Below are 24,909 nucleotides of genomic sequence, written 5' to 3' on the forward strand. Positions count from 1 at the left end.
AAGGGTGGGACGGGTGGTCTAAAACACCCGGTATAGTTGTTTTTAGGAAAAAGTATGCAGCTGCATGTTGTAAATTACACATTTCTTCTTGGAAACAACTGTCTTTTTTTTTACGTCTGTTGATTCGTGTCACTATTCTGTGCATAAAAGTATTAAGGTAAGATTACCGAAAACTGAATGTTTTTAGATATTTTGTATTTTATGTAAAAATATTAATTTTTTTGTATAAAAAGATATAAAACATCTCGTAAACCATTCAATTTTTGATTATACTACTCTTATAACTTTTTACGTTACAAAATGTTATATAGAATCTATAGACATAAAAAGATTAGGATAATTGCAATTTAAAAAACGTAATAAATTGAAATAAATTTATGAATTTACTCCAAATTTGCAAAATGTCTTTATTTAGGAGAAGTTCGTTTAATTCATTTTATGTTCCCCTCGAAATCATACAACTTTCGTCTGAAATATTTGTTTTTAAAACCTCATGGTTTCCAGATACGTATAAAAAAATGAGATACTTTGTATATGCAATATAACATTAAATATTCTGAATATTGGCATAATTAAAAAGTTGTAAATATGATATGAAAAATGATATGATAAAATAAAGATAGAAATTACATATATGTACATTATAATATAGTTATTAGTTTGATTCAATCAATATTCAACATGTGAATTTATTAACTTTTTTTTTTGAAAGAAAAGTAATAAAAAATTTTAAATGCCTTTCACAAATCATCAAAATAATTTAATCAAAATAATTATTTTGTTTCGAGAATTCTATGTATAATTAAAAGACGCGCATTTTATATACATAATAACAGCAACCGTGCGATTCCTATATATGCAGTAATATATAGGTATTTACTGCGCGGACAGAAAAATCTCGCTGCCGCGCATTGACATGCATTATGTTATAGGAGAATAGCGCGCGAAAACTAGTCAACCGTTACACCGTGTTATAACGTGTTGACCAAAAATTGTGTAGTGTTTTTACAGTATTTACTGTATTACTGTTTTGTTTAGTGGAAAGTACATTTCGTTAGAGTACATAATGGGACGCAAGTACAATGAAAAATACTTGCCTCTCGGTGCTCGCAGACTTTCCACGAAGAGAGGATGGTATCAAAGGTTAGTACGTCTAGTTATAAAAAACATACACACATATAAAAACATACACACAGATTATATATTTATTGCGAACATACGTGTATATAATAAATAGATATAAATATACAGAGAAAGATGAGAAAGAGAGATATAAAAAGAAAGATAAAATTAATCCATCGTTTTTCACATTGCCAGTGTTGTTGTTTTGTTGCATAATGCAAAGGAGAAGATATACAGATTCCCGCTCACTCCTTTTTCTCTCTCACTGTCTTTCTTTCTCTTTATCTTTCTTTCTCATCTTTCTCTGTATATTTAGTTATATCTATTCATTACGTGCACGTATGCTCGTAATAAATGTGTAATCCGCGTGTGTTTCTTTTTATTTAATCATCTCTCTTTGTTAATTACTTATTTTATTACGTACAAACATAATCGTTAAATAATTACTATCTCTGAAAGGTAAGAATACAGTCCTTTGTTTATTAATTTAAAAAAATTGATTATATATACACTACCGCTCAAAAGTATTTGTCTCTTACATTTTCACGAAAAATTATTTATTTTTACTTATTATTTTGGAGCTAAATAATTTTTTCACTTTTATTTCTTTAAGAAAAGAACTCATAAGAGAAACTCTGTTCAGAGAAACTTTAAAAAAAGTTTTGCAAAAAAATAAAGAATAATAACTTCTATAAAAAAGCAAAAAAATTTGGTGGGCAAAACTTTTTAACGGTAGTGTATATATTATGTACGGTAGTTAGTGCCAGAGACGATCAATTCGTGTGCTGGTTGCATATTTTGCACCAAATGCGGTTTGCATGAGCGCTTTGGTTTATTAATTATAGCTATGTCAAAACATGATGTATTGTGCTAGTATATTGTATTATATAAAATAATTTTTAGTTATAGCTATGTAAGATATTATGTAAGGTTGTAAACAAAGGACTGCACTTATTTTTCAGAGCGGGTTTTACTTTTCAAAAAAATTATTAAAAAAGATGTACTAAATGTATTCAACGTATAATTATTTTAAAAAATATAATAAATGTATATATTATTTTTGTGTAAGATTTTGCAAAATCATCTATTTATTTTTCTTTGTAGAAGACAGTTGTGGAAGGAGATAGGGGCCCAAAAGATAAGTGGCTCCATGAACACAAAGCTTACAAAGGATACTAGCACCGAATCCATTGATTTTCATAAATCAGTGGGATTATTACCCAATATGATGGATTCGGAAAGTAGTACCCAAGTAATGCTGTGCATGGAGCCAACATCAAATAAAGGTACGTATGTTGACACAATTGCGACGATAACAATACTCTTGTTATTGATAATGAAGCCCTTCTAGACCCTTATGGTGTGCAAGAAAACTTGCCTGAAGGCCGTCGCATTGTCGATATTGCTTTTATGTGGAATGAAATCCACAGAATATTTAATAATCATGCGCGAGAAATAGAGTGCCAATTTAAAGATTGGAAACTCATAAATTTTCGTCGCCGTGGGTTAATGAATCGCAGTTGTTTTTCCAATGCCAAATGTGTCATTATAAAGACAGCATCTGGTCAGAACCCACAAAACCGGAAATATTGGACATTAACACAGCTGTTGCAGCAGCAACTATTACAACAGGAATTGGTTATGTCCAGCTGAATGAGCTGTGTGCAACCATAAATGTTCCTTGCATGTCCGAATCAACGTACATCACATTCAGAGACAATATAGTCGATGATTTTCAAAAAACAGCTATGGAAAATATGAAAATGGCTGGTGAAATTGAAAAACAACTTGCTCTCGAAAGAAACGATATTATAAACGGTATTCCGTACATAACTGTAGTAGCAGATGGTAGTTGGATGAAGAGAACATACGGCAATGCTTATAACTCTCTTTCTGGTATTGGAGCCATAATTGGTTACTATACCAAAAAAGTTCTCTTTGTTGGTGTTTGCAATAAATTTTGCGCAATATGTGATATGGCAGAGCGAAAAAGTTTCAAACCAAGAATTCACAAATGCTATAAAAATTTTGATCGCAATGCAAGTTCCACAAGAATGGAAAGCGATGCCATCGCAGAAGGTTTTAAATGTAGCCTCGAAATGCATGGTTTGATTTACAAAACGGTTATTGCCGATGGTGACAGTAGCATATATCAGAATTATCATTCGTGATAATAAACCATATTGTGAACAGATGGTAACTGTAAAAAAAATAGAATGCAGCAATTATTTGCTTCGCAATTTGTGTAAAAAGCTGAAAGCTGTGACAGAGACGACTCAGCCAAAAGCGCAAAAACAACGTGGCTTTGTAGCGTTGCGAAATGTTATAAAAAATAATATTTTGAATATTCGAAAAGAGGTAGAAGAAGCAGCAAAGCTACGAAGAAAAGAGCAACAAACACCTCAACATCATAAGGCTATAGAATTACAACAAGATATATTGAACATTCCTAGCCATATTTTTGGCGAACATAAGCGATGCGAATCACGCGGTCGTATATGCACAGAAAATGGTAAAACGACAACAAATTATGTACCACATCTGAAATCATACGGCCTGTATGAAAAAATAGAAAAAGCGATCTCATATTTAAGCTGTTATTCTGACAGCTTGTTACTGAATTTTACAAATAATCCTGCAGAATCGTTCAACTCAATAATCTGCAAAGAAATTGGTGGAAAACGCATTAATTTTGGCAAACGAGGCTCTTATAATACTAGAATTGCGGGAGCAGTTGTGCAATATAATACGCAACAAGTTCTTACGCAATTGTATAAAAGCATGGATAAGATTGTTCCGCCTATTGTCGAGAATCTTGAAAAACAATGAGAGTCAGGAACAGATCGATATTACGGTCCGCAATCGCAAAAACTGGATCTTCCATCCCATGTATTCGAACAACTTCGACAAAATCATTTAGAAAAGTTGTTAGAAAATGCGAAAAACTGGCAAAAAATCGAACTCGATACAAGAAATCAAAGTGAATCAGAATTCTGGTTATCATTGAGACGGGAAATGTTGACGGCATCCAATTTTGGAACCGTATGTCGCATGAGATCGACAACGTCTTGTGCAGCAACGGTAAAAGCCATTTTATATTCTCCATACATTGATAACGCAGCCATAAAATATGGTCGTGATAATGAAGAAGTAGCAAAAAAAGAACTGGCTTTACAATTAAATAAAGAAGTAAAACCTTGCGGATTATTCATCGATACTGAAAATCCATGTTTGGGTGCTTCCCCAGACGGGCTTATTGATGGAAATGGTCTAGTGGAAATCAAATGTCCTCTGTCGGCTGAAAATTTAACAGTTGAAAAAGCCATTGAGACATTGTCTTCTTTAAAAGCTATTTTTGATAAAAAAAATCCGCAAAAAATAAATCAGAATCATCGATATTATTATCAAATTCAAGGTCAATTAAATATAACACAGCGAGAATATTGTATTTTTGCTGTCTGGACTCCAAAAAGTATGAAAATATTGCGCATTGATGTAGACAATATTTTTTGGAAAAATCAAATGCTACCTTTCTTGACACGCTTCTATAACGAATGCATGCTTCCAGAAATCTTGGATAGTCGTCATAATAGACATATGCCTATAAGAAATCCAAGATATATTATAGAAGCTAAAGAAGAAACAGCCAAAAAAATACTTAGTCGAACAAGTAGACGAAAAGTAGCAGAAAACGAAAATGGCATGGAAGAGAGAAAACGATTGAAACCTAACGTTTCGCCAATGGAGGCAGCAATAATTGATCCTGTTGTTCTTGCTCTGCATGAAAAGCAAGATGATGACTGCATAATCGTAAGTTATTCAAGTAACAAACGAAATATAACTGAAGATGATATGGTAAGACATAAAAAACTTTTAGATGATACGTTTATTTCTTTCTCTTCGATAAAAAAGAATGTCTTACCTATAACAAGTCAATTGAATGACGAATCGTTGGATCAATTTTTGCGCATTATAAGAGAAACTTCTTGTTTCGAAACACAAAGTGTACTATATTTACAATACCCCCATATAATTGAAGCTAGTCATAGTGACAAAAGCTTACAAATAATTGGAGGAAATTGTAGTAATCACTGGAGATGTATTTTCTTTGACGGCACCAAACTTCGCGTGTACGATAGTCTACCTGGCTGTACATACGATAAATTGGTAGCTAAAGAGAAAAATTATATACATCTTCGTTATCCGAAAGTAAACTCAAGTTTTGACATAAGTTTTGAAAAGGTTCAAACACAACCTGATGAAATCAGTTGTGGAATTTATGCTGCAGCTTTCGCTACGACTATAGTCTTAGGAGGCAATCCTTGCGAGAAAAAATACTCCAAAGATGTAAAATACATGAGAGAGCATTTTTGTAAAATTATAGAAAGCAATAAACTGCTGCCTTTTCTAAAATAATTCATATATTATTCGATAATCTATTCTAATACAAGATTATCGATTACAAAAAAGATGCCTCAATATCACTAAATTATAATGGGAGAGACGAAAGAAATATATGGTTGCGTTCTCACGAGAATGGGCGATGGAGAAACCCATTCTATATTTTTATTATTCAGTATATTTAAAAAAAATTATTATATTCTGTCGTTGTTTTTCACATATAATGATTATGTATATATATTATACAACTTATATATATATTATTATATATTATTATTATTATATTATGTGACGTGACGCTTTTCGAGCGCCGTCACAAGGGTGATGGCCCGGCCGAGGGAGCAAAGAGTCCTGGTGTTGCTCCTCGCGTGGAGAGAGCAACCCGCGAGACTCCACAATTTGTACGCGTTGTTTGTATTGTCATTCCCGTTTTATGTCATTAATATCGTTTTTAAATTGTAAGGCGAGACCCCGTGCGGGCGGCGTTGCGTGTTTTGTGCCTCAGGGCGAAGATGCAGCATCGCCAGGAAGACCGGACGCCGAGGGATCATCGACGGGTGTCACGCGTCAGTGACCCCACGGCATAAGGTCAGGTACCGCGATCCCGTCGCCTCCGCCATCCAAGCCCTATCTAACTCCGCTTTGGTTTCAGCCACAGAGTCTAAGAAACGCAGAAACACGCAGCAGCGGACCCCGGCTGCAGACGGCTCCGGGGACCCCGAAGATGCTGCACCCGGAAGAACCGGAGTATGGCCCGGCCAGCCTAACCAGTCTCTTCCGGGAACATCGACTCATCGACACGTTAACGGCCGAAAGATTTGAGGAAACCACAGAGAGCGGAGGGGGGCGCTCTGGATGAACTGTGGGCGGTTCTCAGGGGCCCCCCTTTTCGGAAAATCGGCAGGATGCGCAGGAAGGCGACGCGGACTTGGAGAGGACCTACGTGCAGAGCCGAGAAGAGCCACTGTTCGGTGTGCCGCAAGTGCGTGAAGACGACACCCGGGACTCAGCCCGACGACACCGAAGACGCCGAAGACGTCCACTCGTTGTAAGCCGCCTCTCGGGTAGCCGTAGAGTTCCGTCCGGTTATGGCTGGTAGCGTGAGTTATGTCTGTATTTTGTGTCTCTCACACAATTAACCATAGTTCTGATACCGTGAGCGCTCAATTACGCTCAATTACCGCATGTCCAGCCGGCTCCGGATAGCGCGTAAAAAGTCTCTCCGACTTGCGGGAATTAAGTGCCGACAGTCTCTTCTCGTTACCGTTTCGTTTGTCGTTCGTCTTGTTACCGTACCGTTCTACCGTTACCGTTCTTTCGAAGATACCGATTGCTACCGTCGTTCCGTTACCGTTTCTTTTGAAAGTACCGATTATTACCGTCTTTTGGTCGCGTTAGCACCGTACCGGGGGTGAATGTTCGCGGGCGGATTTTGATTCGGGAACGTTCTCCGCGAGACTGCTGTTACCGCAAAGTTAGCGTCTCGGCGAGAAGCGTGAGAGCCCGCGAAAAATAGCCGACCCGCGACATATCCTTTCTGGCCGTTAGGCTACCGTCGTTTAAAGTCTATTTATTTGGCCTTCACCGGCCGTATCGGATGATCAAAATATAAGTCCTTCGTTGGCTGTATATAGTCGGATCAGCGGCGAATTATCGTAATCACGTTCCCGAGATTTGATGTAGGCATCGAACTCGATTCTCGTTACCGAATTTATAGGGCGAAGGGCCCTACCATCGTATCAACCTATTTCCGCCGTATCGGCTCCGGCCGAATAGTTTAAGCATCTTTACCCTTGTAAACTAAATCACTGAAATACATCATTGTTAACTGTTAATTATTGAGTTATCCTTGCGTTAGCCTCTCACTCCAGATATCTAACGTTAAGTAAAAGAACTGCGCCCCTCTGCCATATACTGAGCGGGGAGCGGCCGAGCAATTTTGTGAACTGTTAAAGTTACCGATACCGCGGTGCGATTATTCGCACCTGGCGCCCATTTCCGGTTACCGATATCGCGTGAGTTACCTTGCTCCCGAATTTTGTGGAGTACCGCGAGTTACCGAATCGTGCAGTTATTGCCGATTTCGCGAGTTACCTTGCTCCCGACGAGCGTGGAGTACCGCGAGTTACCGAATCGTGCAGTTATTGCCGATTTCGCGAGTTACCTTGCTCCCGACGAGCGTGGAGTACCGCGAGTTACCGAATCGAGCATCTGCTTCCGATACCGTCAGTTACCGAATCGAGCATCTATTGCCGATACCGCAAGCTACCGATTTCCATTGGGCGTGCTCCCTCGGATCTGGCGTGATTCCGAGGCCAGTTCACGTCGCAATTATTATATATATATTATTTTAACATTGCTTACATTGACTTGTATCTTTTCATATATCTGTCAAGAGAAATAATTTCTTTTTTAGCCACACACACACAAAACACATTTGTATTGTGTATTGGTGTGTGTGTGCGCGCGCGCGCGCGCGTGTGTGTGTGTGTGTGTGTGTGTGTGGCTAAAAAGAAATTATTCCTTTTGACAGATATATGAAAAGATACATGTCAATGTAAGCAATGTTGAAATTATTTAAACTATGCAATAAAGACAGACATATATTTATGTTTTTGATGTTATTATCAGCAATACGGTAGATAAGCTTCAATAAGCTACGCGTACGAGAGCTGTAATAGAGTTGTAAAAATATGTGATCTGCCTTCACGTATTGAACACAATTTTGAAACTGTTCTGACAAGGTCTATTAGTTGCCCCCCCCCCCCCCCTAACGCAAATCGTAAAAACATTTATATATTCGGATCGTACATCGTTTGTACATGAATGTACTATGATTTTTATCGTTTGTACATTCTTCGTTAATTTTAAAAAAAAATTACAAAGTTTTCATAACAGTGCTAATGATAGTTAGCCCCCCCTATGTCGCAATTACATCACGTATACTATAATTTATGAATTTATCGTGCTTAATCGTTTGTACGTCGTTTGTACATTATTAATAATCGGTTAAATTCATATTCCAATATTTTGTTTTTGTTTAAAACGCAAAATAAATAATTTTTATTTGAATATGGCGGGTACGGAGCACGGAGCGGATGCGCATGCGTTTTAGTAACTTCCTGCTAGAAAATGGCAGATAAATCTTCAAAGTGCATTTACATTAATGTCAATTTTACCAACATCAAGACTGAAATATGATAGTCAACTGCTGAAATAAAAAAAATCACTGAAGTATTTCATATAAATGCTGAGGGCCATGGCGCTTATAGAAACGTTAGCAGTAAAATTTAAGCGGTAAACAAATTGGCTAATCAATCTTACCCCAGCTAGCAAACTCACGTAATAATAACGTGATTATGAAGTGATTTTGATGACAATGACGTCAAGTGACATAATTGGTACGTTATTTTGACGTCACCTACAGTACCAAAAGTTGACGTCGTCGATATGACGTCATCTAAATGTTACATTGACGACATATATATGACTAAATTATTATTATAATATGATGTCAATATAACATTTAAATGACGTCCTATGAACGATCTTATTATTGTGTTAAACCTTTATATATTATTTATTGTTTTTTAAAATAATATAATATATTTAATGTAAGTACACTATTTATAGGTAAGTATATAAAAGTATCTACCTATAATTGATAAATTGTTCCTCTTTTATATAATTAATTTGTTTATGATTATATGTATATAATGACATATATAATAATTAAATAATGATATATGACTGCAGTTTATTGTAATAATCTAAAGCTTTTATTATTATTATTATTATTAGACACTGAATAATTTTTATTATTATTGTAGTTATATATAAATTTTTATTTTAATAAAATTTTTAAGTTTGAATCGCAATCTACAGCATTTCGTTTCTTAACATAATAAAATCATTTTTTTACATTTTTTTATTTTTTATTTAAAAAATTAATGAAATAACTATATTATTTACGTCGATATATTATATATATATATATATATATATATATATATATATATATATATATATATATGTTTGTAAAAGGGCAGATTTCGGGACTAAAACATTAGTATTATGGCAGTTTTCAAGACTTCTGGCAGCTTTCAGGTCAGTCCTGAAAATGATAGCCATAAAATAATAGTTATCGGGACAGTCCCGTAATCTGCCTATATATGAATATATTGTCTATATATTAATTATATAAACAAAAGTAATATTGATTAATACTCAAGCAATATAATAATTCAGTAAAAATTATGTTTTACTAAATTAAATATTATAATAATTAAAAAATTGTGTTATATATTATTTTATATATTACTAGACACTTTTCCAGACTGCGTTGATCAATTAAAACAAAGATTTGTATATCATTTCAATTTGTATATTAAAACAAAGATTTGTATATCAAGCTTGGTTGCATTTAGTACATAAAGTATACTCATACTGCTTCAATTATTTAACAGACGTAGAGCTAATCGTAAATCGAGACGTAAATCGAGTGAGTTCTTATTGAAGATTTTCAATCTCATACAGGCATTAAGATAAGAAAAGACTCAGTGTTCGGACATGTCCTAATGTTCGGACAGTCAGTGAAATATTAATAATTTCTACAATATAAACAATAAAAATAAATCTGTCCGAACACTGGGTCTTTTACCTTAATAAAAATACGTCGATATATTTTTTGTTTTAAATGATTATTATAATCAGCTCTGCAAAAGGTAATAAAAGTTATAATTCTATTGCAGAAATTGAAAAAAATTTATTTATTTAATACTTAGTTACAAATAGATTATTTGCTTAAGAAACATATATTGCAAAATATCTGATAAATTTTAAAGAATTTTATTTGTATACAAATTTATTAACTAAAGAAGAAAATGAGAATATTAATGTTGACAGTGATAATAATGATGAAAATACTGAAAATTCTAACGCTGAATTTAATGTCAAAAATGAGGAAAAAAACAGATAACACTTACTTTCAAAGTGACATATCACAGGAAAATATAACACATACATGCTATCTTTTATCATCAACATTTTTGGCATACATTATAAAATTAAGAAATTTTTCAACTAATAAATTTACAAAAAATTATGCTTGAAGACAGAAACACATATTTTCATCATTATATTCATGTATGCTTACTGTATGTTGATTATTATTACTTTTATTTTGTTTATCATTCTTTTCTTCAATATAATTTGTTATATCACTATCGGAACTTGGATAACAATGACTATTATCCTTTTTATATTCTTTCTAGATCGGTAATATTACAGTCAACATAGTAAATTATCAGTACTAATATTATCACAATTAAAATTTGCTAATTGAGTTAATTAAATAAAATTTTTTTATTACATTTTGTTGTGTAGAAAACAAATTAAAAATATTATATATTCTTAAAAATAATTTACTTAAGTTTAAAATTTAATTAAGATTTAATTCATTAATTCTGTGAGATCTTACATATAGTGATAAAAAATAATTTTTAAAATATTTATTCAAATTTTTTCAATATCTTTAATATTTTATTCAAAAACATTGTTTTAATTTTTTTTTAAATTTATAATTATGAATATATAAAGAAACTCCATGTTTTACATTTTTAATATTTGTCATTTCTTATAATATCAGAATTTCTCTCAATATCACTGCTGCTGTTATCTTTTTATATGTGCATTTGATATTATCAAGAAGTAATAACCTAAATATTTTGTTTATCTACAAAATAATAATTCTTAAAAAAACTATTTTTAAACTTATTTTCGTTATCAATATCATCCATAAACTAAAATTATTCTTGGTCATTTTTTAACTCTTATTCCTTTTCAACTTTTATTTGTACGCTTATTTTTATTTGCATTGTCCTCTTTACCAATAGAATTTTTTGTGATATTATAAATTAGATCAAAGGTTTGACCGCGAATATAACTGGAATCTTATTATAATAGATTTATATATAGAATCTTATAATAAACTTATAATAGACTTATAATAGAATCTTATAATTATAATAGACTTATATCAATAGAGTTAATTTTTCCATCAAAAATAGGTACATCACATAAAATTGTATCATTATTATCATTTTTAGCATATGTATTATTTCTATTAGCAATCTTGTCAGTGCAAGATGTATCACAAATGCAGGTTAATTCCTGTCTATAACTAAATAATTGCTTGTAACACAGCACTTTCTTACATCTGGAGAATCATTAAATGTAACATCAGTTATTATATTATTATTTTGCTCATTATATATACTCTCCTTTATGATAGCAAAATTTAACATGGCATATTCATCATTATTCTCTATATGACTTGGATTCTCCGCATTATCAGTTTTCGACATTGTTCGTTGAATAATTGTTATCTCAAAGTATATTTTTTTCAGCAATATTGTTTATCATCGTACATAGAGCTGTAAAAAAATTATTAGATAATTATGAAAAATAAACATTATTATATAATACTAAAAAAAAGTTCAAGATCTAAAAACTTATTCTCAATTTTGAAATAGAGTAAATATGTAACATTGCATCGAGTATATTATTAAAACATATATTTATTTGTGCATACTTTACCTTCATTACTATTGTTGTTCATTATATTATAAGAATTATGTATTAAATTTGTTTATTCATCATCAGTATTATTTTTTTCTTCAGTATCACATCTATTTAACTTGTTTTAATCATTGCAGGATTGCTATTTAAACACATCTTAGACACTATTACCTATTAAACTTTTCACCTCTGCTATCTTTTTCAAATATATTAAATAATATCTCATAATTATTATTATTATTCATATGTATATTACCTTCTGCAATATATCAACATAAAAAAATATATAACATCGTTAATGTATGTCATAAATCATGTAACTATTTATTCATCCATAATTTTTTGATGTGCTCAATATACCTAGAAGTATGCTTAACTGTATAGCCAGCTGACATAATTTTAATTGCAAATCTACATCACAATACTACATATACAAAAAATTTTGTTTATTACTATAATATTTTACCCAAATAAATATTCTTTAATTTTACTTGAGATACGGTATTTAATTTGCTGCAACATCCAAAAGACATTTTTTGTCATCTGAAAATTAATAAACATTGTAAAATCTTACATACAGTTTATTATTAACCTTCCGTTAGTCGCAATAGATATATGTTGAAATTATTTTTGTGTTTATTTATTTTAAGTCACAGTAACATTTTTTTAATCCATTCTAATACTTGTCAATTTGTTCTCCATGTACTATTTCTTTATGCACTTTAGACTATAGTCTATTAACCCAAGTGCAAATGAAAGAAAAATTGTTTCAAGAAGCAGTGGAAAATTATAGAAAAATTATATCTGTGAGAAGCATTGCGATCATTCATAGATAAAAAATATTGCGACTAACAAAGGGTTTAATATTGCTTACGTAAAAATTACGTAAAAAGCTAAAATCTTCTTTCAAAATAAATAAAAGAATTAAAGAATTATTTGGGATGTAAAAATCAAATGTTCAAAGAAAATCTTTGCCTTCTTATATTTTTATATAAAAATAAGACTCGCACAAACCGGATTATTTCCTGGTATAAATGACAAGGTTAGATGTACATAAATATATTGTACATATATATAAATATTTAACGGACACATAATATCGATTATATATAAAAGTGTGTTAATGATGTAAATATGTATATTAATAATGTCAATAAATATATACACAAACATTGAAATTAAAAAGGTGTCACCAAAGTATACAATAAAAATAGTGCCGAAAAGCTTTGTGATTTTAATTGTTTAATCGATAGCTCTTCAATATTATTTACTTATTGCTACGAACTATTAGACGGCCTCCTCGTTTGGCACAAATGTTTTTCACATAAAATTTACCATTACCATACAACAATAGTGCAAACATCTTTATATTAATATAATATTGCACAATATCACAATTTGCGCACTATTGCCGCAAGATTGAAGTAAACAGAAATTCGTTTCCAAGGTAGATGACATCAAGAGTTCGAAGTCCTTTTCCAAAAGTAAAACGTTCACCGTTTTCACCGAACAGAAAGAATCTCTAATTCTTATGGAAAATTAGAGGTTAACGGACACGTTTCTTGCCACGTGTCAGTGCGTTAAGATTGGTTTATAATAGCCGTCACCATTAACTTAGGCCGGTGCCGTAAAAGTTGAAAGATAGGAAACCCGCACTACCGTTTATAATCAAATTATAAACGATCAAATTATAAACGATAGTACGGGTTTCCTATCTTTCAACTTTTACGACACCAGTCTAAGTTAATGGTTACAGCTATTATAAATCAACTTTTACCCGCATCCTATATAAACAACAGGCTTAAGGCTGGTATTACATTTACGAGATAAAAAGACATAAGATTGCAGCATTATACATATCCACAGATATAAGCTATGCACATGAGTATATATTTATGTTTGCATCAAATTGAACGCATTGAAGAAATTTAACTAATTAGAACAAAAGAGTCGAAAAATTATTTTCATTATCTTCATACGTATACATATTACCTTCTACATTAAATTTCCATTTTCAATCTCAATATACAACGCATAGTCTGATATGAACTTTATTCACTCTATACGCAGCAAGTACGCGTGCATTTGTACTTTATCCGTAAATAATATAATTATATATATGATTCAGCTATATAGCGTACACTTTAATTGATAATGTTGATGTGAATCGAAATCAAAATTGTTATTTTCCTTCAATATTTGCAACAATATAATTTGCAAAACAAATATATGTGCGCTGAAATGGATCTGACAAAAGTATCAAATTATAACAGCATAAAAATCGCTCGTACTTCATAAATAATCATTTTAATGCTAATTGCGTAAATTTTGTAAATTACAATATATTCTCGAAATAGCGCGCAATGTCTCTTTTATATAGATTAAATTACTGTCAAAAGTAACGTGAGTGAAGGTAATTATTCAATCAAGCAACAACGCGTAGATATCTTTGCGCACAATGTTTTCTCCCGACAGCACACGCACATACTTAAAATAACATGTTAATGCAAGTTCCCGCGTGACACGGTCAAAGCAGTGAATTTGACGAAGATAGAGATAACCTTGTTAAAGTATGTCAGAGCTTAAATAATAACTATATACATAAATATATACATATATATATTTGTATTATGAAGAAAAGGTCAATATATATATATATACACATATATATTGTACGTATGCTATTGAGTATTTTAATAAGAGAACATAAAAAAACAGTATTTTTTTTAAATTATTTCATAAAATATTTATATAAAAATTAAAAAATAGATTTAAAAAAAATAATTTTTATTCTGAGTTTCTGATGTAACTAATTCCAATATATGTGATTAGGATTTAACATCAAATTAAATTTTAAATATTGACCTTTTTACTTTAACGATATAAATAACATGTGTAATAACGTGTGTAATAACAAAAAAATAAATTTTAGTTTGCCAGAATACATTGTTATTTTATTTTTAAAAAAAGAAAATGGCAAATTGTTAAATAAAAAGATATTTTGATGAAAGGACACTATAGATCACTTTAGCACTTTTGTAAAATTATCCTTAAAAACTTTTCTTTTGACAGTTAATAACCGTAAAATGAATGTATAATTTATAACACAAGTGTGCTAAAGGAATCTATAAGTAGTGTTATTTTCAAAATATTTTTTTACTTAAACATGGCACGCAACAATTCTAACGTGTCACTTTGCTGATGTCACAATCCAACATCGCAAATTGCATAATCAGCAGCGGCGAGTACTCAGAAGTCTAAATCATCTTTCCGTATATTCTTATATCAATTTGGATTTAATATGATTTAATATGTCAATAGCATGGAAATATATTCTTATTATTCCAAGCATTAATATTATTAGAATAAAATAAAAATATTTAATATCATGCTTTCTAGCACCATAAAAATCGCTCGTATTTCGTTAATAATCATTTTGATGCCGATTACGTAAATTTTGATTACAATGTATTCTCGAAATAGCGCACATCTCTTTCACACAGCTAGACACTCAAAAATAACGTGAATGAATGTAGTTATTTAATCACGCAACAACATGTAGATACTTGTGAGCGCATGTTCTCTTTTTGCAACTTACTTGAAAGAACGTGTTCATACAAGTCATGCGCGAGACCATAGCGATGAATTTGACGGAAATCTGGATAACCTCATTACAGTGTGTCAGAACCCGGCAAAGCCGCTGTATCGAGATTCTACTGTAAAATTATTTTTTAACAACATTGCTTGCTATCGCGTTCCACTTTTCATTTTAAAGCTATGGACATAAAAAAATAGAAAAAAAAAAATAAATAAAAACGAAAAAAATTCATACAATTTCGCTTATAATAATGTTACGTATTGTTGTCCTCTTTGTTATTGACCCTAAATTGGTATACGTAAGGGCTTATTCAGGCAAATTCGAAACAGAATGCTTGTCCGCAGAAAAATCTATCACAATTTTCAACACATCAAAAACAAAAAAAAATTATAACCTGTACTGATAATAATGTATTATGGGTCCAGCATATATAATGCATATATCAATGCGTTAAGTCCGTATCAATCTGCGTATAGAAAAATTGTGCTTGAATTTTCTGCAAATAGGCATTCCGCTTCAAATGTGTCTTGTGTCTGAATAAGCCTTTACGTATATCAATTTAGAGCCAATAACAAGGAGGACAATTATACGTAATATTACTATCAACGAGGTCGCGGGCCGCGCGCGCGTGTGTGTGTGTGTGACTTTTTTTCGTTTTTTATATTCGTAGCTTTATAATAAAAAATACAATGTGATAGTAAGCAATACTGTTAAAAAAAAAAAAAAAATAATGTACAGTGGAACCTCGAAATAGCGCACTGAGCGAAGCTCTGACATACTTTAACAAGGTTATCTCTATCTTCGTCAAATTCACTGCTTTGACCGTGTCACGCGGGAACTTGCATTAACATGTTATTTTAAGTATGTGCGTGTGCTGTCGGGAGAAAACATTGTGCGCAAAGATATCTACGCGTTGTTGCTTGATTGAATAATTACCTTCATTCACGTTACTTTTGACAGTAATTTAATCTATATAAAAGAGACATTGCGCGCTATTTCGAGAATATATTGTAATTTACAAAATTTACGCAATTAGCATTAAAATGATTATTTATGAAGTACGAGCGATTTTTATGCTGTTATAATTTGATACTTTTGTCAGATCCATTTCAGCGCACATATATTTGTTTTGCAAATTATGTTGTTGCAAATATTGAAGGAAAATAACAATTTTGATTTCGATTCACATCAACATTATCAATTAAAGTGTACGCTATATAGCTGAATCATATATATAATTATATTATTTACGGATAAAGTACAAATGCACGCGTACTTGCTGCGTATAGAGTGAATAAAGTTCATATCAGACTATGCGTTGTATATTGAGATTGAAAATGGAAATTTAATGTAGAAGGTAATATGTATACGTATGAAGATAATGAAAATAATTTTTCGACTCTTTTGTTCTAATTAGTTAAATTTCTTCAATGCGTTCAATTTGATGCAAACATAAATATATACTCATGTGCATAGCTTATATCTGTGGATATGTATACCCGAGTAGAAATCTGTCATGGAATACCAGATGTCTGAATAGTATCTATTCAGAAAGTGTCGTGGCATTCCCTAATAAGTAATGTTAGCCGGGCTCTAAGGAGGACTCTAAGCAGTTTTCCTTTGTTCGAGATAGGGTTTTCCCTAAATGTATCAAGACTGGAAGTCTAGTCAGTGGTTGGTCGGAAAATGATCCGAAATGCCTTGACTAAAAATACTGATGGGAAACTGACAGGGCACTAGGCCCCTTTCAGTGTTTTCAGTCAAGGCATTTCGGGCCATTTTCCGACCAACCACTGACTAGATTTCCAGTCTTGATACACTTAGGGAAAACCCTATCTCGAACTAAATGACGCTAAGTGAATAAGATTATGCATATTGCGTAGCTATTCATACATTCATTACATTTTACACAATTACATATATTTTGTACGTATTATATTTTATACAATTATATTTTATGCATATTTTATAACATTAATTATATTTTATAGAACATTGATTATATATATATTTTTTTAATTTTCACAATTATTTTATACAATTTTTTATAAATGAAGAAGTGGCATAACGTATGATTTTTTTTCCCCCGTTACGCTGCTAACAAGGACATCCAAACGTACCATTTTTGATTTAATTTTATGTAATCCACACGTTATTTTTTTGGATCTTTCTTCATTATCTACAATTTCCCATTGTTTTAATTTTTTAGAAGAAAAAGGATAAGCATACATGGAACTTTTGATCTTCATCAATCTTCCCACAATTATAATATCATTTATTTCTTTCATTGATGGAATGTACATATCTGTAATTTTAACTACTTTATCATTATGAAGCAATATTGTATTGTTAGGTTCTTTAGTAGAGAGGACAACATTTTTCCATTTTAACTTTTTTACTAAAACATCCCCAGATGACAAGATTCGTCCAAATTTTTCGATAGTAATAGTTGGTGGTGGATTTTTTTTAACCGAATCAATCGACCACAATTCACTGTACCTATGACACAGTTGTGCTAATGGATGTTTACCACTGCGAATTTTTTGTTTGATTTTTTTAATAGCATTTTCAAACGGAAATGCAGTGATCTCACTTAATGAGCAACTTAAATTTTTTGCATCGTCAGCCAAGTGAATGAGATTGTGCATATTCAAAATTTGTGAAGCTGATCCATAAAAATTACGAGCAGTTAATACAAAAATTCGCAAGTATGTTTTAGCTTTCGCATTATATTTTAAAGCCAATTCTTTACTGCAAAGAATTCTGCACGCAGCATGAAATAAAAGAAAATGCCGGTATAATAATTTAGGCAGAATACCTTTTAAAATAACAGGGCCACTATATAATAGAAAAAATCGAAATTCTGTTGCCTTCCATTTCAAAATATCCACTAGCGATCTTGTAGTTCGTTGAAATTCCACTGGTATTTGAGATTGAAGGGCAAGCAATCGCCGAGAAATTTCGAGTCTACCTTGCACGCCTAATTTTACGTTGGAATTACTTTGAATCCAATAATCTAATAATAATTTTTTCATTACACCCAAGCAACAAAGATGCATGAAATCTAGCACAAAATGAAAAATCATATCAATTGTTGGTATAGTAATTAAAGGTGTTTTACAAATGTGATGTTCCGGATTTTCTTCGAGTCGAAATGATAAATCTGTTCTTTCTGCACAGTCAATTTCCGGATAAATCATTGTCTTATTTGAACATTTCGTTTCATGAAGAGCAACTCGTTTTCCACGAACAACGCATCGTTCGCAAGCATAATATCCTCCATGTCCTTTTATGCCCTTAATAAACGAACGAGCTGGCCTGTCACAGACAAAACACATGACGTTGATTTTAAAAATTTGATTTTCTAAAACTATGTTATTCGTTTGTAATTCATTAATCTCTTCGATAAATTTTTGTAAATATAACTTCAAATCATTTGGTTTCTTATCACCTGCATAGATTGCTACAGGGAATGGCTCATATAAATCTGGCTCAAATTGAACTTTGCACATGATTGGCCATAACTGAAGAGCGCTTGATTTATATGGCGATGTTCCATCGATACCAAATATAAGATTTAACGTATTATTTGCATGAAGTTTTACATTAATACATTTACGAAGTCCTTCGGCTATACTAAAATAAACAAATTCTGCTGTAGTTTGGCCACGACTTAATGGGAATTGTTCTATGTTAAATCGGACAGAGTTTGTTCTCAGAAAAGTTTTAGCTGATATAGGCAGAGTAGGAAGCAAACGATTTCTTAATATTTTTAATAAAGCATCCAAAACGATATGCGGGATGTTATTTTGAATGGCCCATGCTCGTAATTCCATTATTTCCTTTACTTCTACGTCATCTTCGATTTCATCGTCACTTGTAGTTTCGTCGTTTATTTCGTCTTCTTTTTCCGATTCTAAATAAAATTCTTGTTCATTATGAACTTCTATTTCGACATTATTTTTTTCAATCATTTCGTCTTCTTCACGTTGTTGCTCTATTTCCATTTCGTCTTCATTACTTATGTCTGCGTCATCTTGTTGTTCTATTTCCATTTCTATTCTGTTTTCTTCTTCATCTTCTACTTCTTCTTGACAATCCGTATTTTGAATATTATCCTCTGTGAAAGATTAAAATAATAAAAAAAAGTATTAAAATGCTCTTTATTGACATTTATGGAGAGATTTAACATTTTTTCCACAATAAAAGATCGTATTTTTTTAATAATTTTTAATCACAGTTTTATCGAGATCCCTTTATATATATAACACTATAAATAATAAATATATTAACATCATTACTTACTTTCTTGAATTTTATATAAAGCACGTTTGCGTCTCATTCGCATTTTTGCCGTATACTTTATTCTATCCATTTTTATGATAGACTATGAAACAAAAAAGTAAAAAGTAATAAGTAGTAGATAGTACGTAGAAGTAAAAAAAAATAAATAACACGAACACAATTATAATATAATTAAACCTTGATGTTAATTTACTATTTTCTAGATTTGCAATGCAAAAGTTTCAGTCCTTTATAAACGACAAAAAATAATAATTTCAGATTACGTTCACGGATGTTAAATACAGTTTCACACTGCACTTGAAGTTAATCGTATCTCTTAATACACTCTGAATATGTATAAATATTTAGCGCCTTCAACATCCGTGAATGTAACCAAAAATTATTATTTTTTTTTATAAAGTGAATCAGTGAAAATGTTACTATAATGGAAACAATAAAATAGGATTTCACTAAGATTCACTGAGTATTTCACCAATATTCAGTAGAAACACTTATTTTTTGTTTTTTATCATAAAACTTACTGTGATTATGGTCAATGAAAATAAAATTTCGCTATAAAATCAGTACTTTATCTATTGGTAATGCTGATTTTGTATTTACTGCGATACCATATTGTATAAACGCCTCTATGTAGAGGGACAAATTAGGCAGAATGGTTATTGACTTTGATAGATGTTTTTAGAAAAGTTTAAATAAAGAGGATTGAAGATCACAGATTGAAGACGGCGCAATCGTTCGTTAGCTTTCGAAGTAAGTAGTGTACTGAGAACTAAATATTCCGGGTGCTGATCGAAGCGAGCGTGTTTTACCGAAGTGTGTCTAATACAAGGCGTGTGTCTAATACGAGGTAAGTAGTTTTAATATCAAACGATTATTTTTTTTCCTCTTGTACTACATAACATCCAGCAATTATTATAGTCATAATCGATTACCAATTTTACAACAGAAGACGATTAATAATCGATTGCAATTATTTTCTATTTTTTTTTGTATGCTGGTAATTGACTATGATAACGAAAGCATGTTAACCTTAAAATCAATTGACATATAAAATACATGTTTTATCTCATGTGTAAAAGTTTTCGTGAAGGTAAAAGAAATTTTGACTGAAAATAATGGCAACTCGAAAACATCACAGCCAACATCATCCATACGCTACACCCTCTAAACGTTCTAAAGTAAGTTGTGAAATTCTAATATAAATAATATTTAATATTCATTTCATTAAGTTTTGACTTAAATGTGTTATTAAAGCTGATGGATACTGAACGCCATTATCAAATTATCGAGTTCCACGAAGAAAATTGTCTCCAAAAAATTGTGGATGTTGTACCAACTAGTTGGATTACATACGACATAAAATCATGTAGGCTCGTTTCACCATTTCCGGAGAACTTGAAAATGAAAAAAGATCGTGATTTCTTACACCATCTTGTGCGAACAAAATCCAATCCTCTGCAGAGTTGGAGAAAATGGCCAATTATTATACGAGGCGATTCAAGTAAAAAACATTACACATTAACTAACAAAAAATTTTATAATTTATTTTTTTCAACATTTTAACAATAAAAAATTATTGATAATTATAATAATTAAAAAAAATAATACGTACAACAATTTAGGTAATAAGTGTTGCAAAATTATATTTTTAACATATGTTGCATAATAGGAAACATAATTAAAAAAAAAATTAATAAAAAGTAAAAATAACTAAAATAATAAGTAAAATAATTTGCTATTATATTTTCAGATAACTACACTGATGCATTAGACAAAATTAAAAAATTAAAAACTAAAAAATACGCTTATACAACAGATTGCGAGAAACATGCTGAAGAAAAAGCATTAAAAACATTTAATGCAATAAAGAAAAAAAATTTTAAAGACAACGAAAAATTGGGAAAAAAACTATTGTCCCAAGTTCCCCAGCTGGACGATGAAGAGGACGATTTAGAGTTGAATGAAACTAACAGTTAGTTATAAGAAAAAAAATATTCGTCCACAAATTTTATGTTCTATAAATGTCCATTATTTTTGCAGGTTTAAAAGATTCAAGTAAAGATAGCAGCGAAAGCGATTCCGAAAATTTCCAAAGAACTACTACTTTTCCTGAGGCAGTAATAGAAAACAAAAAATCATCTACAAAATCAAAAGAAGATAATCTGTCATCATTATCAAAAAATGATGATATTTCTGACAATGAATTGTATATTGCTGAATCACCGAGTTGTAATTATAATGCAATTATTCTATTATTTTGCTACAATATTAATTTTTTTTATATTAATTTTAGTTATACTATTTTTATTTATAGTCCATCAATCAAAAACCCAAAAACCCACTGATAACTTATCTGCTCCAGATACTTCAAAAAAAATTTTGAATGGTACGTATAAAATGAAATATACTTGTAATTACTCTCTTGTAATCACTTTATTTAAATAATATTTATTTTTAAGGCATTAACGATATAATATCAATGCAAAGAAAATTAACTCTGCAAATCACATCGATGGCAAATGAAATAAGAGACGTAAAAGAGATATTACGCGTTAGAAATATCAATCAAGATGATGATTGTATAATAACCTTTACTGATTTCATGGAGAAATACGAGTTAAACATGCCTTTTAGTGCTTTAGAAGACTTTCAAGAATTTGATAATCGTCTCAAAATTGAAAAAAATTTTCAGTTGGAATTCGTGAGCATTAATATCATAAAAATTAAAGAAACTATTAGATAACTATTTTTTATTAACACAAATTTAGTCTTTGAGTGAAAATGTATTTTATTCATATTTCAGAAGCGATCCATCTATGTAACAATAGATAGGGATAATAGTGTGTCAAAAATGTTGACAAGTATTTTGAGAAAACTTGTCAAAAGAGTAGTTATGTGCCAGTATACGTGCCTTAAGCAACAGGGCACTAAACTAATATTTAAAGATACAGTGACTTGCCGTTGTATCATCGGTAATATAATTAATTTGTTCCGATTCTGACAAAAAATCTTTCTAAATTATTAATTGTAGACGACTGTGCTTAATAATTATTGTTATTAAATGCAATGTATTATTTCAGATATTGTATTTAAAACATATAACAAGGATCAAGAAAATCCAGTAGTGACAGAAAAATCTTTCTTTACTTGTCTAGGTAACGTAATCTCTAATGCGAAGGATTGGGAAGGCCAACGTACTGCAAGAAAGCAGAGTAAAGAATAAAAGAAAATGTTATTTTTATTTATTGTGTTAAAAATTAATTTTGAATTTATAAGTTTAATTTTAAGAATAAAAGATTTTATAAGTGTTACATTTAAGAAAACTTAAAAAATGAAATAAAACTCTAAATAAAATAAATATTTTAATATTTAAAAAAGTTGAAGTTGTTTTGTATTTACTGTACCAAAATTTAAAGAAATGTTTCTATATATCCAAAAACTGATTTAAAAAAAACTGCCCAGAGCCAGTCCAGAACTGACCAGAACTGATTAGTAAAACTGCCCAGTTTTCGAAGAGGCCAGTCGTAACTTTTATGGCTGGAACCACGCCTGCTTTCCTTATCAGTGCCTGTCCAGACATCAGGAAAAACTATCAAAAATCCTACCAGTTCCTAATCATGATTTCTACTCGGGTAATGCTGCAATCTTATGTCTTTTTATCTCGTAAATGTAATACCAGCCTTAAGCCTGTTGTTTATATAGGATGCGGGTAAAAGTTGATTTATAATAGCTGTAACCATTAACTTAGACTGGTGTCGTAAAAGTTGAAAGATAGGAAACCCGTACTATCGTTTATAATTTGATCGTTTATAATTTGATTATAAACGGTAGTGCGGGTTTCCTATCTTTCAACTTTTACGGCACCGGCCTAAGTTAATGGTGACGGCTATTATAAACCAATCTTAACGCACTGACACGTGGCAAGAAACGTGTCCGTTAACCTCTAATTTTCCATAAGAATTAGAGATTCTTTCTGTTCGGTGAAAACGGTGAACGTTTTACTTTTGGAAAAGGACTTCGAACTCTTGATGTCATCTACCTTGGAAACGAATTTCTGTTTACTTCAATCTTGCGGCAATAGTGCGCAAATTGTGATATTGTGCAATATTATATTAATATAAAGATGTTTGCACTATTGTTGTATGGTAATGGTAAATTTTATGTGAAAAACATTTGTGCCAAACGAGGAGGCCGTCTAATAGTTCGTAGCAATAAGTAAATAATATTGAAGAGCTATCGATTAAACAATTAAAATCACAAAGCTTTTCGGCACTATTTTTATTGTATACTTTGGTGACACCTTTTTAATTTCAATGTTTGTGTATATATTTATTGACATTATTAATATACATATTTACATCATTAACACACTTTTATATATAATCGATATTATGTGTCCGTTAAATATTTATATATATGTACAATATATTTATGTACATCTAACCTTGTCATTTATACCAGGAAATAATCCGGTTTGTGCGAGTCTTATTTTTATATAAAAATATAAGAAGGCAAAGATTTTCTTTGAACATTTGATTTTTACATCCCAAATAATTCTTTAATTCTTTTATTTATTTTGAAAGAAGATTTTAGCTTTTTACGTAATTTTTACGTAAGCAATATTAAACCCTTTGTTAGTCGCAATATTTTTTATCTATGAATGATCGCAATGCTTCTCACAGATATAATTTTTCTATAATTTTCCACTGCTTCTTGAAACAATTTTTCTTTCATTTGCACTTGGGTTAATAGACTATAGTCTAAAGTGCATAAAGAAATAGTACATGGAGAACAAATTGACAAGTATTAGAATGGATTAAAAAAATGTTACTGTGACTTAAAATAAATAAACACAAAAATAATTTCAACATATATCTATTGCGACTAACGGAAGGTTAATAATA

The 24,909-nt window shown here is 31.0% G+C and overlaps 1 protein-coding gene and 1 long non-coding RNA gene across 2 annotated transcripts; one reads left to right on the forward strand and one right to left on the reverse strand.

The window, feature by feature from the left end:
* Window positions 1-17,598: 17,598 nt before the first annotated feature.
* On the reverse strand, window positions 17,599-20,123 carry LOC136999261 (uncharacterized). Its single transcript, XR_010889610.1, has 2 exons — window positions 20,006-20,123; window positions 17,599-19,820 (listed from the first exon to the last, which is right to left on the reverse strand). It is a non-coding gene; the product is annotated as an uncharacterized lncRNA (long non-coding RNA).
* Window positions 20,124-21,061: 938 nt separating this feature from the next.
* Window positions 21,062-23,363, forward strand: LOC105677942 (uncharacterized). The gene is made up of 8 exons (XM_067352831.1): window positions 21,062-21,183; window positions 21,260-21,506; window positions 21,756-21,977; window positions 22,046-22,234; window positions 22,320-22,391; window positions 22,465-22,706; window positions 22,809-22,977; window positions 23,086-23,363. Exons 1-8 carry the CDS (start codon window positions 21,121-21,123, stop codon window positions 23,226-23,228), a joined length of 1,347 nt encoding a protein of 448 aa, XP_067208932.1. The 5' UTR covers window positions 21,062-21,120; the 3' UTR covers window positions 23,229-23,363.
* The last annotated feature ends 1,546 nt before the right edge of the window (window positions 23,364-24,909 follow it).

The sequence above is a fragment of the Linepithema humile genome, chromosome 4 (assembly GCF_040581485.1).
Source record: "Linepithema humile isolate Giens D197 chromosome 4, Lhum_UNIL_v1.0, whole genome shotgun sequence".
Lineage (NCBI taxonomy): Eukaryota > Metazoa > Arthropoda > Insecta > Hymenoptera > Formicidae > Linepithema > Linepithema humile.